General features: G+C 49.2%; 1 protein-coding gene across 1 annotated transcript in view; it reads right to left on the reverse strand.

Annotated features, from left to right (window-relative positions):
* Positions 1 to 15,256, reverse strand: part of LOC118771983 (protein O-mannosyl-transferase TMTC1-like) — a 90,573-nt gene that overhangs the window by 61,759 nt on the left and 13,558 nt on the right. The window contains exon 4 of the mRNA XM_036520193.1: positions 14,741 to 14,917. Within this exon, the coding sequence (XP_036376086.1) occupies positions 14,741 to 14,917 (177 nt within the window). The remainder of the gene's footprint in view (positions 1 to 14,740; positions 14,918 to 15,256) is intronic.

The raw sequence follows: 15,256 nt of genomic DNA on the forward strand, positions 1-15,256 counted from the left end.
CTGACAGTCAGACTTGAAAGGCACAGTGTCAGATAAAGGTCATTCCCATCCCCCACATGAAGTGTAAAAAGACTCTGTACCACCACCCCCCACCCCCTCCTTCTGTGAAAAAACATCCTCAACCACATTCAAATTGTACCCGCTCTACATTAAAGGTCACTCGCGAAAATGCCGCTCCACCATGACGACAGCTCCATTTTCAAAAGGCTGGTACTGAGCGGCTAACCGGAATGCAGCAGAACTGAGCGCAGTGTTCAGTCACTGAACGCCTCGCCGCTGCTGGAGGAAGAAAGGGACAATCGTGAAGTGGCAGTACGTCGCAGCAGTAAGGGAACTCGGCTAACACCATGAAAGCTGCAGGGATGATTCCCGGGTGAGGCCTCTGCCCTGCACATTTTAGCAAACCTGACTCCTTCATAACATACCCAGCTGATGAAAAGATTTTTTTCATACTGTCCTAACAACCTTATGTTACCGTACATAATGGAAGCTGACTGCTGTCAGCAGACCAGTGCAAAGCAAACCAGTGACTATAATACTAATAATTTAAAGGGGAGAGGGGAGAACACAGATGCATGAAATCACACACTTGGTATTCATTCATATTTTTAATAACCTGCAACTGGTTAAAAGGTTCTGTGTGTTATGTAATAGGTTCATATATTGCTTTCTCCACACATTGCACATGACTCTATCTGTAAAGAATTCACTCTGTGTCTCAGTCAACGTACATCAAAGCTTGCTCTCGTAAGTCCCAATCCATGAACGAGACATTCCATGGCACGCAATCCAATTTCAACACATCTGTGTCTATTTTTAGAAAAGATTCAAGCCTACTTCATCGGGCCTGAAACGTTCAGCAAATCAACAAGCAAATCGTTCTGTAATTATCTCGCCCAGAGTACAATAATCTTCCATCAAAAATCAATGAGCCCCTCCGCAGCCGAACAAGCTGGCATTCCCTCGTTAAAGGGATCCTACACGGGGCCTGCTGGGTTTTTAAATACAGAGCAGCGCCCGCCCACAAGAACACGCCTGTCCCAGAGACCATTCAGACGGGGATTTGGGGAACGAGGGAAGAGGATTCTTCACTGGGTGTGTGAGCGAGAAGGAGCGGCGCACACGTGTGTGTGTGTGTGTGTGTGTGAGTGAATCCGGGAGAGCAGTGCAGACACCATCTCCCTGGCTGCTGCTTAGCGGAGATTTACGGAGCAGATGGTCTGCGGGCTGAGGGCGGATACGTGGCGCGGGCGGAGGCGTTCCTCTGAGCCCGCTGCAGGCTACCGCAGACCGGATCTGTGGCGTGACATTACATTACATTATTGGCATTTAGTAGATGCTCTTATCCAGAATGACTTACATAGGTCACAATTATTTACATATTAGTAATTTATACAGCTGGATATTTACTGAGGCAATTCTGGGTTACAGGTTACAGCAGCAGTGCCCCAGCTGGGATGCGAACCAGCAGCCTTTTGGTTACGAGTCCTGCTCCTTACCACCATGCTACACTGCTGCCCCAGTGTTGAGCTGAACACCGTGGACTCGGGCTCAGCACTGCAGACACGACGAAGCTGACTTGGTGTTATTTGCGTTAGAATTACGGCGACCACATGTCGACAGCATTTCCGCAATCCAAACGGCTGCTGCAGATTATCAGTGCTGGGTTACATACAGGGAACCCTTTTACTTTCTGTCTTTCACTTCAGCTCAGGGCAGTGAGCCGGCTGAATGTGTAATTTCTGTCGAAGCGGGCCAGGGCTCATTGCAATGTAAATATGCAGCTCTTTGTGGGGCGGCTCATTTCAGGCGGCTCGTTTGGGGAAATCTCCCGCTCCCGCCACGGCGCTGCTGTGAGCCGCACGGCAGACACACAACATTCACAATCATTACTGAACTCCGCACAGCTGCTGCGCAGACAAGCGCAACTGCGCATCAGAGACCAGCTGACAGAACGTATGGAATCTCTCAGGGACCTCACAGAGAAAAGGAAGACGGGGGGAAAGACCACGCTGGAGGGACTTATTGGAAACCTGAGAAAATACCTACAAAACCTGAGAAATACCTAAAAAAAAAACTGCTGAGAGAGAATTAAAATCATCTGCTGTTCAAAAAATAAGTTTCTAAAAAGTCTTCAAGCTACAAGATCTAGAGGATCTGCTGATCTGCAGTCATAAGGGGGCTAGAGGCTTGGAGCTGTGAGTCATCCTGGAGAAAAACACTGACTGAGTGAACAGAATCACTGCAGGTAAAAAAAATACAGTGCAATCTGTATGCAATATGAATGTATTTACACTAAGTACGCAATATGAGGAGATTTAAGAGAGCTTAGTGATATCTCCGTCAAACTCCACCGCAAACCCGGAGAGGCATGGACTGCCTGGGAGCTGTAGTGAATGGGGTTTAAGAAGAGTTTTAGGCAAGGCTGAATCACCGCGGTAACTCCCGCCAGCCGAAATTGCGGACAGCCAGAAGTGATGAAGCATCGCTGGACTCTGAATGGAGTAGGACTGTTGCAGTGATAAGGAGGGTATCTAATATTAATGCGGGCTCAAGGATACTGCAGCATCATCGCTCAAGGGCGATGTATCAGCCTTCATGAATTCATCATCACCTTTACTCATTAATACGGTCATTTTAGAGGAAGTAACATCGCAGAAGAGGGGGAGATTTTTCTTGTGGCCTGGAAACAGTGGTACAGAAACAGGGCAGCACACAGACACACACACAGACATATACCTACACACATACGCACACACACACACATATATATATACCTGCACACATACACATGTGCACACACACACACACACACACGCGTGCGCGCGTGCACGCACACACACACACACACACACACAGACACATATACTGACACACACACATACACACACACACACACACACAGACAGGTGCATTTGAAAAATTTGCCATTATCTCCAGAACCCTCCCTCGAACCTTTCGCTCTTTTCTCCATAGCCTTTCACACTCTCTCCAGACCCATTTACCACTCTTCCCACAACCCTTCAGCACTCTTTCGGCTCATCACCATTCAGCCTGGCAGCCCAGCGCACGGCTCCTTTTCCTGCAGTGCCGCTGCTGTACAGGGGCAGAGAGCACCAGTGCTGCCTGGCCCCACAGGTACGCTAACACAGTCTGACTACTGCTGTAAGTGGAGTACTGTGTGCTGTAAGCACGGGCATCCAGTAGCCACACAATTGATTACGTGTTTTGTTAAATTGCGCATTTGCATTGCAGACTTACATATGTATTTTCATCTGTATAAATGTCATCCATTTGTAAAACTGAATATTCTGATGTTAATTTAGGCTAATTGCTCAAGAATGCATGCCTATTCATAACAGCTGGACCGACCCTGGTGAACATCATGACCATATATGACCAACATGACCAGCGTACAGTACATAGCGGATCCCCAGGACGAGGTCTGTGGGAAACATGGTTTAACAGCTGGACCGTGCCTGGTGAATATCATGACCATCCATGACCAACGTGACCGTACAGTACACGGCGGATCCCCAGGACGAGGTCTGTGGGGAACATGGTTCTCCTTCTTGCTGGTGGCTAAACTGACCACCCCACTTTCTATTCTAAAATGGGGATCCTTCGCCAGTCTAGGTGCACACCTGAGGACTCCCACACACAAAGCACTGAAATGAATAACACTGCTTTGAATCAATATGGCCCCACAAAAGCAGAACAATGGGGATCAAATCTCGGGCCCCACTTTTCAGCCGTCACAATTCATTTCTGATGTGAGCGGGTCAACTGCTCAGCTCAGCTGAAAAGGCATTAAGGGGCTAAGCTAAAGCCGCCTCGGAACAGGAATAAACAGCCCTCCCATTTTTGCGGCTTTTCACCAGGAGGACCCCGTCGGATTAGCACAACAGGTCGGCTCGAAAGCCGCTGAAGTCAATCCTTGTAAAAAAAGAAATCACTTATCGCTTAACCGAAAATGTCAAATTTCACACGCTAGCCCTTAATTTAGAAAGGAACCGCAGAATTAGTTGCCCTCCTTTCTGGCATAAACCTGGGGTGCATCTTCAGGGGGGCTCACCTGGACCGGTTAAGCAATTTGGATTATGGACATAATGCCATTTCTTCAATTTTTTTTTCTTGAACCCAAGTGTGACCTCTCTAAGCTCATTCTTGTCTGCCTCCAATCTGCAAAATGCTTAGCGCTGTTCATGCTAAGCTACACAGTTAGCCCAAGACAAGGAAACTGATACAACAGATACAAATTCAACACTGGCAGAGTGAGACACAACCAGTTTAGTTTACTGTACAAAGGGAAGCCTACACAGACAAGGCTAAGTGTTAAGAGACTGTATTTATGCACTTGAGCAATCATGGCTACTTTTCGACAAACAAGCGATGACAGCGCAAATAGCGGGAAGGAGGAGAGGTAGAGACATGCATTCTGGGTAGTGTTACATGGTCTGAAGTGGCTTACATAATCGCAACAGGATTTGAGATGAGCTTGCGTCTGCAGATATCAAAACAACCAAAGAGCTTTTTCAGCATGGATATCTTCTACTGTAGCGATTATGAAATGCATGTTAAAGCTGAGTATACTTAGCTACAGGCTCCAGGGCCCTAACGTCTTATTGGAACATCAAAATCATGGGGTGGTTGTGAGGACATCTCTGCTAATGAGACTGTCTTAGCTATTAACACAAAATACCACCATTGTAGACCCATACGGCAGTGCCTTTATGCCTTGCCCATCCCACAAAGAGCTTAATTAAAACGGACAAAATGCAAAAGCAGGTTTAAATAAACATTCAGGTGGCACTGAGGACTGGGATGAAGCAGATTTGGCAAAGAATGGGCTCCCTGTCAATGTGTGTGTGTGTGTGTGTGTGTGTGTGTGTGGGGGGGGGGGGGGGGGGGGGTGTTCAAGCATCCTTGCAGCACTGTATAATGAAATCCATTACTGTCTATGGAGAGCTAGCCAGATTGTGCAGGCTCAAATTTCACAGCCCAGGACACCAGTAGGCATTACTGGAGAAATATCAGCTGTGAGACCGATTAGAGAATCGAGCAGCTCGTTCTTGATTAATCAAACGATTAGCCAGCTCAGACGTGGTCTCAGAGCTTGTCAGAATCGTAAAAACAGACGTTGTGGTAGAAAGCACGCTATTATTCTCGCCTGCCACAGGTCCCAGCAACAGACCACCCGCTGTCTCACCACCACTAGCAGCCTGTGCGGTGCCTGCGATTGCCCTGGCAGCGAGATAAGGGCTCTCTGCCACGCATGGATCCCCGCCGAGTTACAGGCACACGGCACTCTCTGTCATGCAATAACTGCGATGACTCAGTTTTTCAGGGATGCTAACAGCAAATGACAGGAACCAGGCTCTCACCTGCCAAAACCTGATGGAACCGTACCAAACTTTACACTCAACCATTCTCACTCCCTCCCGCTCGGCCCGTGTACCTGACTTAGCAACTCCGACATGCAGGAAGGGGAAACAAGACCTAAACTACCGTTGCCGTTTGCTGCGTCACTGCTGTTGTTTGGTATTCTTGTTGTCACTTTGACGTTGCGTGAAAGCACTGAGAGACGGTGAGGCGTTCATGTGAGACACTGGAACTGCAGTCAAATTCCTTGCATGTGTAAAAAACATGCTAGGCCAATAAAGTCTGATTCTGATTATGATTATGATAGCACAATGCCCCACGTTAATATTAAGAGGAATATGTTAAAAGTCAGTGCATAGAATCTTTCAATTCAATTCAATTTTATTTGTATAGCGCTTTTTACAACACAAGCTGTCACAAAGCAATCTTTGCCATCTTCTGTTTTAACACTGTGTCTGTGTCAGCATTCCATTTCATAGGGCAGCACTACAGATTTATTTATTAACCCCAGACCCAGCCAGACATGTTACACATTGAAAATTCTGCCTGTTTTGATTCACTACCCTGTTATGGACACTCTTGAAGGGGCTTAGTCTGAAACAGAACACCCACAGCTAGCATGGGAGCTCAGTACCATCTGTTATCAACTGTAACCTCCTGGGTGGAAGACGGGAGGGACCACAAGAGCTGAATATGTGGTCATAATATAGAATATCTGTGGCAGCATTCAGACAATGTTCCATTAAAAAGCTCTTCTCTCTGTGTGTCTGTTTAATCACACCGTTTCCTCCAACGAGCTCCCCTTGAACTCCAAATCCTTTAAATTTTCCATTCCAGCACATCAGGCGCTCACAGAGCTCCAGTTCACCAAATCCAATCTTCACACCTTCACACGTCGGAATATTACTGTGCAGAGACAGACACAGCAGGTAACCAGGCAACACATCGATTTCAAAGTTTCAACTGTACCCAGAATGCCTCTGCATTGGGGGGGGGGGGGGGAGGGACACAATTATGACAGAACAGAGCTTTGTAGATTTTATTCAAAGGGCATGTGTTCCTTTGTGTGAAATGTATAGTGGCAGCACTGCCCGGTTTGTTGCCATAAAGGAAAGAGTGGCATGCATTCTCCCACAGAAGGCCAAGGACTTCTTCTTGTACTCAAACCCACAAACCGAGCTCCACCACCACCACACAAGCAACAGCGTAACACCTCACAGATTCTGCGGAGAAATCCGGAAACCATGACTCCTCATTTGTGCCAGTTAGATACGCTGAGACAATGCTCATTTCTGCAGTCTAATTTGGGCTGTTGACAAATATCACTCGTCATATTGGCAGACACCTCTAGAACACCACCGGGCATGTTTTTTATTTACAGGCGAGCGTTCCAATTAAAAGCAGAACGCCTCGCTGGAATGACGTACACCTCAATGATGCGGTACAAAACTGCAGCCGAGTCAGGCAATTAGCTCCTGCATGCCTTCCACAAGGGATTAAATTTGGGGATGAGCAACAACTTCCAGCCACCTCAAACTGCGGTGACATTTGCTTCCCCCAAACTCTCCACCCATCTATTAATGAAACGGGGTGGGCCGATGCATGTGTTTCACGGGAGACCCATCTGGCTTTGGAATCAGAGATTGATCATTACTTTCAGTCCTCTTCCGGTGTGAATGAGTTACAAATTCCAGCTCTGCATTCATCAAAACCATACCGGATGGAAAACAATGAGCCCTGTAAAAACCACAGGAATAAATCCATCCAAACTGACATGGCGATTTATCTTCTCCCACGCTCACTACAAGCAGATAAGGACAAATGATTAATTACCCATCAGGCCCTGCTCCCTCGCTGCCAGCCCTCACAAATACAGACAATTGTCATTACAACACGTTACATCAACATCGGTAAAACAGGCGGTCTGAACTACACCAGAGTTATACCGGATATAGTGTCACAGGAGTCGCAGTGGGAGAGTGAGCCTGGGAGTCCGAGCGTGACAGTCGCAGCGTCACAGTGAGAGTAGGGGGTGTGAATCACCCCGCAGAGTCCAGCGTGCGAGACCATGAGAGCGACCGTGAAGCTGGGCTGACCGTGACAGTCAGACAAGCGAGATCGACCATGACAGTCGGAGGGTGAGCCTAACTGTGAGAGTCAGACGGGGAGAATCAGATCAAAATTTGGAGGGCAAGAGTCAAAATCAAAGAGAGTCAAAGTCAAACCAGGGAATGCACTGCTTTCCGGATGGAGGACTCAGGGCTTGCATGGAGAGTGATTAAAATGAGAGAGACAGACAGGGAGAGAAAGAGAGAGACAGAGACACAGAGAAAAGCTAGACCACACTACTTTGGCCACCAAATATGTGCCATCATGTCACAAACTAAGGAATAACTAAGGGCATAATCATTAAGGTTCAGATTTACCACTTTTTATTACCTCTATTTGTATTATTCTCCTTTTCCTTCTTCCTGTTCTTCTTTTTATTACAGTAATTATTGCTACAAAACCTCATTAGTTTATTATTCATAGCTTTTTAAAATGAAATATTCACAGTTTATAGTTGAACACTGTAAATGTGTTGAATATTAACTGCTTTGTCAACATGGTGATCTGAACAGTCCTGACAACAGAGCATGTTTTCAATGTGAATTTGAATTTCGAAAGAGAGGAAGAGGGAAGCTGTGGGGGGGGGGGGGGGGCATTCCTCATTTACAGTTCCAGCTGGGTTTAGGGGGTGGACCTCTTCTCAGCCGTGCACAGCTGCGCACACACCTGCCTCCACCAGCTCTGGCCTGCACACATGTGGCACTGACTCTCGTTGCTTCCTGTTCATTCACTCCCCTCTGCTAACCTCTCCACCTCACTGGAGTCTATAACCTTCTCCTCTTACTCTGAAAGCTGAAAACACGAGGGTCACAGTAGCTTCCTCTCTTTCTCTGAACTCTGAATTACCCTCATCTTCTTCAGCTTTCAGCTACCTCTCCTTCTGCTATAAGATGTCTGTATGACATGTCCTAGAGTGCTTATTCATATGACACTCTCCTCACTTTTGCCCTCATAACTACAATTTTCTTCACTGACATTGCGTTTTATGCCCTGCATATATTTTGCTGAGTTTTTGTTTTCACTGACGAATAACAGACCTGTTTAATTCACCTTGTGCAAGAGCAGTTGTACTGAACTGAGTCCTCTGAAAAGAAGGGGATTAGCATGTAGCGTCAGGGAGCGGTACGGCGGTTTCCTGCACATAGCTTGTTGAGATTCGCGCGGCCGAGCTGCTCTGCTGGTCTGTATGAAAATGCTTTTCCCCAGGGCCGAGCTCCCGGGCCACTACCAGCCCCGCTTGTTTTTCTCCTGTCAGGATTTCTTGGCTTTGTGCTCGGCTGGAGTTTGCTTTCGCCAGTCACTCCAGCTGGCGGAGGGACTCTTCTGTTGGGAAACACACACGCACACACACACGAACACACGGTCTCTCTGTCGCATACCCACCCACACATACACACACACACTCACACGCGGTCTCTCTGTCACATACCCACCCACAAATACACACACACACACGCGGTCTCTCTGTCACATACCCACCCACACATACCCACCCACAAATACACACACACACACACACACAAACACACGATGCAGGTGGTATTTGAAGACATAAGAGAGGTGGACTGGGCTTGTGAAGTTCTGTGCCCACGTCTGCCTCTATGACCTTTTCAGCTGCTGCTGTTTGATTAACAGGAGTCTTCACATGATTGCCTTGCAAACATCTCATGAATGCCTGGCAAACGTCTTACAAATGTCTCACAAACATCTCACGAATGTTTCAGAAGTGTCTCATGGATGTCAGGGTGAGACAGACAACCATTTGCCAGCCCACTGACCTCCCTGTCAAACTCCAGGGGTCTGGGTGTGGCACTGCGGACTGAACTCCAGACCACTCTTTCCAGCTACTTCGAAAGACGAACATAGTGGACTAACAAAATATAAAATCACCCGCACCAAATCGACGGGCATCATCTCAGGGGTCAATCTGGCAATTGCAGCGTGGCTGCCCTTTTCATTTCTGGCAGCCCGATAACGAGAGTCAATCGGCTGCTGTGAGCGGGTGAGGTTCCACACTGCAGGGCTCTCGGCCCGACAGGCTCTGAATGCAGGCCCGTCTCGCCCCATTGTTGAGCTTCATTGTTTAATTACTGTTCCAGACGGTTCTGACGGGTCCTCCACACGTGACCCCTGCGCCGCCAGGCATCGGCTCTCATTAGGAAAGGCAGCGGGTAGGGACCTGACTGCGAAAAGCCCGCTGACACTCAGCCAGTCCTGGGGCTATCTGCAAACGGCTCTTCCGCCCTTCCTCTAGAGACAGGGGGATTGTGTGTGTGTGTGTGTGTGTGTGTGTGTGTGGGGGGGGGGTTTGCTCAGAGCCAGACAGTCCACACATAAGCCGTTGTCGGTGTTTAATTAAGCCCCCAATTAAATCGGCAACAATGACATTTCTCCGGCTGCCAGAGACCCAGGAAGGCTGGCTTTGGACAAAGCCTGGACAGACTGAAACAGCAAGAAAGGTGATTGGTCAGTGAGGAAGTTAAAAAAACAGAACATGAGGAAAAAGAGGAGAAATCCAGGCTGATTAAAACTGAATCAGGTTCTCTCGTCTGGGGCGCCCCCGGTTATCAGCTCTGGAGGCCCGAGCTGCTATATCCAGGCAGTCTGGTGTTTGGGGAGGGTTAGGGTCAAAGACAGGAAGCACTGAGGTATTTATAGAACCTGCTTGGCCCTAGCGCCCCAAACAGCCCCACCCACTCCCCCTGGTTCATGTGTACTGTGTAAGCAAGCGGGGCACCAGATGTCACCAATAACAATAAGCAGAGGGGGCCACTGGCACGAGCTGTCATTACCAGTCTCCTCATATTCTTCTCTCTGCTGCTCCTCTGTCCTGTTCTGCTCTGTTTGGTATGAGATCTGTGGTGACTTGCATCCTGGTTACTTCAAAGCTTGGAGCCCTGCGTGCGGAGTGAGACATGTATGGCATGTCGATCATATCCGAGATTCCTCCTGCATTGCAAACAGGCCGCCTCACGGATCTGCACCTGCCTGGAAAAGCAGAGATACCAGCCACAGACACCAGCCCCCTTGCTAAAGAATAACCAGAGAAGAGATACAAACCACCCTATTAGAGGAGCAGAGATACCAGTCATCTTACTGGAGGAGATAAGGTACAAACCTCCTTATTAAAGGAGCAGCGATACCAGCCCTCCCACTAGAGAAGAGTTCTCAGCCCCCCCTCCTAGAGGAGAGGAGACACAAACCTCCACATTAAAGGAGCTGAGTCTTGCTTGATGTCATGACAGCAGCCTTCGTTTTGAACATGTAGCCAGCCTGGGCCGTTGCCTGCAACTGAGCCATGGTCCCACAGCACAGCACTGCACAGCACTGAGTGCAGTTACATTCTTAGGCGCTTTCTTTTTTTCTGTCTCTCTCTCCCTCACGCTTCATCCCTCTCCCTCTCTGCCTCTCTCTCTCTCCTTTTCTCTCTCTCCCTCTTTCAGTCCCCCTGTCTCTCTCCTGTTTCCATCCCTTCCTCTGTCTCTTACTCTCCATTTTCTCTTCCACTCTCTTCATCCCTCTCTCTCTCTCTCTCTCTGCTCGTGTCTCTCTCTCTCTCTCTCCCTCCCTCTCTCTCTCTCTCTCTCTCTCCCTCCCTCTCTCTGTCTCGCTCTCTCTCTCTCTCTCCCTCTCTCTCTGCTCGTGTCTCTCTCTCTCTCTCTCTCTCTCTGCTCGTGTCTCTCTCTCTGCTCGTCTCTCTCTCTCTCTCTCTCTCTCTCTCTCCCTTTCTCTCTCTCTCTGTCTCTCTCTCTCTCTCTCTCTCTCCCTCTCTCTCTCTCTGTCTCTCTCTCTCTCTCTCCCTCTCTCTCTATCTCTCTCTCTCACACGTTTGCCCACACAGTGACAGACAGGCTCTGATGTCATTACTGCGGAACAGAAGCTGCTCTCTACAGATGGCTGTGACAGCCACCTCTGTTAGGAACTCCACACATTAAAAGGGGGGCCGGGTGGGCCTGTGCCCCTCGGCCGGCGCTCTGGGGCTATAATTTAGGACCCCCCGATGCTGAGAAAATTGCTGTCATCTCCGCAGCTACTTGGGCGACCACATTTTACCGGCAACGAGGCCGTAGCGTGACAGGCAGCCAGCACCAGCATTTGGCCCCTCCGGCCGCGGGGAACACCGAGCAGGAGGACAGGCGCAGCTGAGACACGGCGCGTTGGCATGGCGCGTTTCCACGGCGCCCGCTTCTCAGGAGGAGGGGAGACGCGCCGCGCCGTCGGAAGCGCCCCGATTTGCCGCGGCGAGGTCAGCCGAGCACACCTCTGACAAAAGCACTTCAGGACACGGGGACAGAGTGCCAGCACACCTGGCTGCACAGACAGTTCCACACGGCAATTATCCCCGACCTGAAGTGACCCGTGATGGACAAGCCGGGAGGGTGAATCCAACTCCTGGCCTCCAGCTCAGACGGAGAGAAACAGAACACTCTGATTCCGACTGGCACTTCATTCGTCCTTCTCGATATTAAGAAAAGGACCAATGCAGTATGATGAATGTAACGAATATAAATGAGTGTAACGTAATGTGAAAAGCACCAGAACACCCTTACAACTCCCTGCCCCCCTCCCACTCCAAAAACAGCTGACGGTAATATCCCTTCCTCCATGTTCTCAGAGTTTTGGATATTTTGGAAGGCACAGAACACAGTCCCACCCTCTCGCTGGGCATAAACAACACTGTGGAGTGGTCCCAAACCTCATGGCGCTCTCTGCCAGGCCGGTTAAGTGGGACAAATCCCCGGCCTTTGTTATTCCTGTGAAACCGAATATCGTTCCCACAAGCAGGCAGCGAATCAGAGCGAACGCCACTCCAGTGAGCACACACGGGAGTCTCTGAGCTCCCAGCTGTTTCCTACTCCTTATCTGCCGGTGATCCCCTCTTCTGCGGCGGACTGCAGTGACCTCACACTACCAGAAGAGGGAGACACCGAGGCCCTTCGGATTCGACTTGACTGCCCCCGGGGGAAGTGACACCAAGAGGTTGACACAGTACTCAAAAACCACTACAAGGGGCAGAGAGACTGAGGTCACAGATTACAATAACACACAGCTGATAAATACCACACAGACAAACACCAGACACCAGCTGAAATATTGCCTGTTTGCTACCTTACAATAAATTCACTGATGTTAGGAAATATATATCAGTATAGGGGTATTTTTTTGCTTTACTGCTATGAAATCTACCAGCAGAAGGCTGAAATTCTTCACAAAGTCCATTTTCCCATTTGGTTCATTTGTTCCACTTCAGTAATATTTAGGAACTTCCTTCGCAGCCTCTCCATCTTGATAAGAGGGAGCCCTCAGCTCGTATCTGATGTAAGGCAGCACCTAGTCCATGAGAACCTCGGGTATTTTCACACACGTTCAGTTCTGTAGACGAGCCTGAGATGAAGCTCCCACCCCGCTCATAGGGACACGTGCTGCGCCCGTCCCTAACAGGAGATTATTAATGACATCTGTAACGCACGCTTTAGCAAACAAGTCCTGGAGGGTACCTCCTGCCGGGCCCCGGAATCCTCAGCTTGTTTTGATTTTATTGTACTCCTCTCAGGCAGCGAGAGAGGGAGTTCCAGTTTCCTCACAGAATGACAGGACAAATGTACCGCACACACAAGAACTACCAGTAATCACAGAAGACACAACCACAGGAGAGCTCCAGTTTCCTCACAGAACTACAGGAGATACACAGTCAGGTCCAGCTACCTCACAGAACTACAGGAGATACACAGTCAGCTCCAGCTACCTCACAGAACTACAGGAGATACACAGTCAGCTCCAGCTACCTCACAGAACTACAGGAGATACACAGTCAGCTCCAGTTTCCTGGATAATGACAGGTGACACAAAGAGCAAGAGTGTTTCTGTTATTTCAGGGGCTGAAGTTGTCAAATTTCTTCTCCTCCATAGCAAAGTTCCTGTTGCATGAGTCAGCACAACAAAGTTGTTCTTTTCAAGAATATTTCTGAGTACTTCAGCGTGACATACTTTTCAGCTGCATATAAAATGTCACATCTCCATACGAGCTGACTGTGACTATCTGAAGACAGGGTACTCAACTATTCAGCTCTCTTTGAGAGACAAACAGACAGTGGAAAATGGAGAAGAGCAAATGAAACTGGCACTCTGAACGCAGAACACTTCCAGAAACTGGAAAAAAGCAAATGCTAAAATACTAAAAGGAAAAGTTCACCACAGTGTCTGCATGTTGACTTTTTGTTGACAGTTGAAGATTACTCAAAACATATAAAAAATTCTGGCTGTAGATGTCATTGAGGAAGTACTGAAGGTATTCATCATTAATAAACGATTCTCTTGCTGACTTTTAAAGCCCTGTGGACATGTAGCAGGCACGCTTCCCAGAAGCATAAATGGCTTAAGACGCGAGCTTCGACACTGATCTCAGGTCAGGCTCTTAGCATCTGCGCGCTGCGCAATTTCCATTTCAGCTGATCCCGGAAACCCGGCCTCAGAAGATGACAGCCTCTTTTCCAGGAATGTCCCCGTCGTAAAAACCCGCAGCCGGCATCAGACGCGGCCCTCTGAGCTGTCAATCTCCCGTTTCATCGCCGTGGCATTTGGAAAGGTTATGCTGTCTGAGATTTCCACGCAATCAAAGAGCGTTTGCAGCCTTTGAAGGTTTATTTTCACGCCAGCTGGAAGGAATCAGACGCACAACTTCTGTGTAGATGCTGTGAGAATTATGAGGCTGTCCCTCTCTGTCTCTCTCTCTCATACACAAGTGCACACACACACAGAGCGGGGTTACTGGCGACAATAGGACCGTAACTCCCCCCCCCCCCCCCACCCCCCGACTCAGGACGGGGCGGTGAAACACCATAGAGCCGATCCACGTACCTGCTGAGGGCCCAGCTCTCACCTCTCCCTCAAGAAACAAACAAACCTCAGTGCCGACACCCCTCTGTGAAAATGCACCACCGACACCCAAGTGTCTGCGAAGCTATAAATACGCAAAAACATTTTCCTGACATTTTAAAATGACACGTTGGCGGCGGGCACCGGTGCGAAAACTCTATTTGCGCGAACGTCGTTTTCGTTCGTCTGCGGAAAAGCTGCCGGGAGACGGAGCCTGAAGCGTTTCAGATTCGAAAGGAACCGGCGGCTGACTGCTCGGGAAAAACGTCAGGAGAGCAAAGGCCCGGCGAAGCCCGAGAGCATGTCTTAGGGTCCTTTGAGCACGCTCGTATCAAGGAGCACACGCGCACGCGCGAGCGCGGGAAACACTTACGCTGTGAGAGGCTTGTGGCAGAGGACCAGGCCGTCGTACACCACGCACACGCCGAACACGGTGACGCCGGTCTCCTTCACCAGCATGGCGCAGGTGCCCAGCAGCAGGCTGAGCAGCAGGGAGCAGGAGGACACTGTGGGGGGGACGCTGTCCTCCGGGCAGGCCCTGTCCACACTCCTGCAACACATAGAGAGAGAGAGAGACGCGCACACACAGAGAGAGACCGTCACGCACACATATACCTGTACACCCGACTATACTCATGTAATGCAAGAGGTAACGCCCATGCGCACACACCCACGCGCACATACCTATACACACACATGCTCCTGCGTTTAACTCAGAAACACAGAGTCACATGCACTCACAGATGCCCACTCACTCCTATCTCACATACACACACACACACACACACACACACACACATGCATGTACCCAAATTTCTGTCTATAGGCATGTAATGCAGAGAGAGGGGGGTCACGCACATGCACGCACACACATACCCACACACGCCCC

Source organism: Megalops cyprinoides, chromosome 25 (genome assembly GCF_013368585.1).
Source record: "Megalops cyprinoides isolate fMegCyp1 chromosome 25, fMegCyp1.pri, whole genome shotgun sequence".
NCBI lineage: Eukaryota > Metazoa > Chordata > Actinopteri > Elopiformes > Megalopidae > Megalops > Megalops cyprinoides.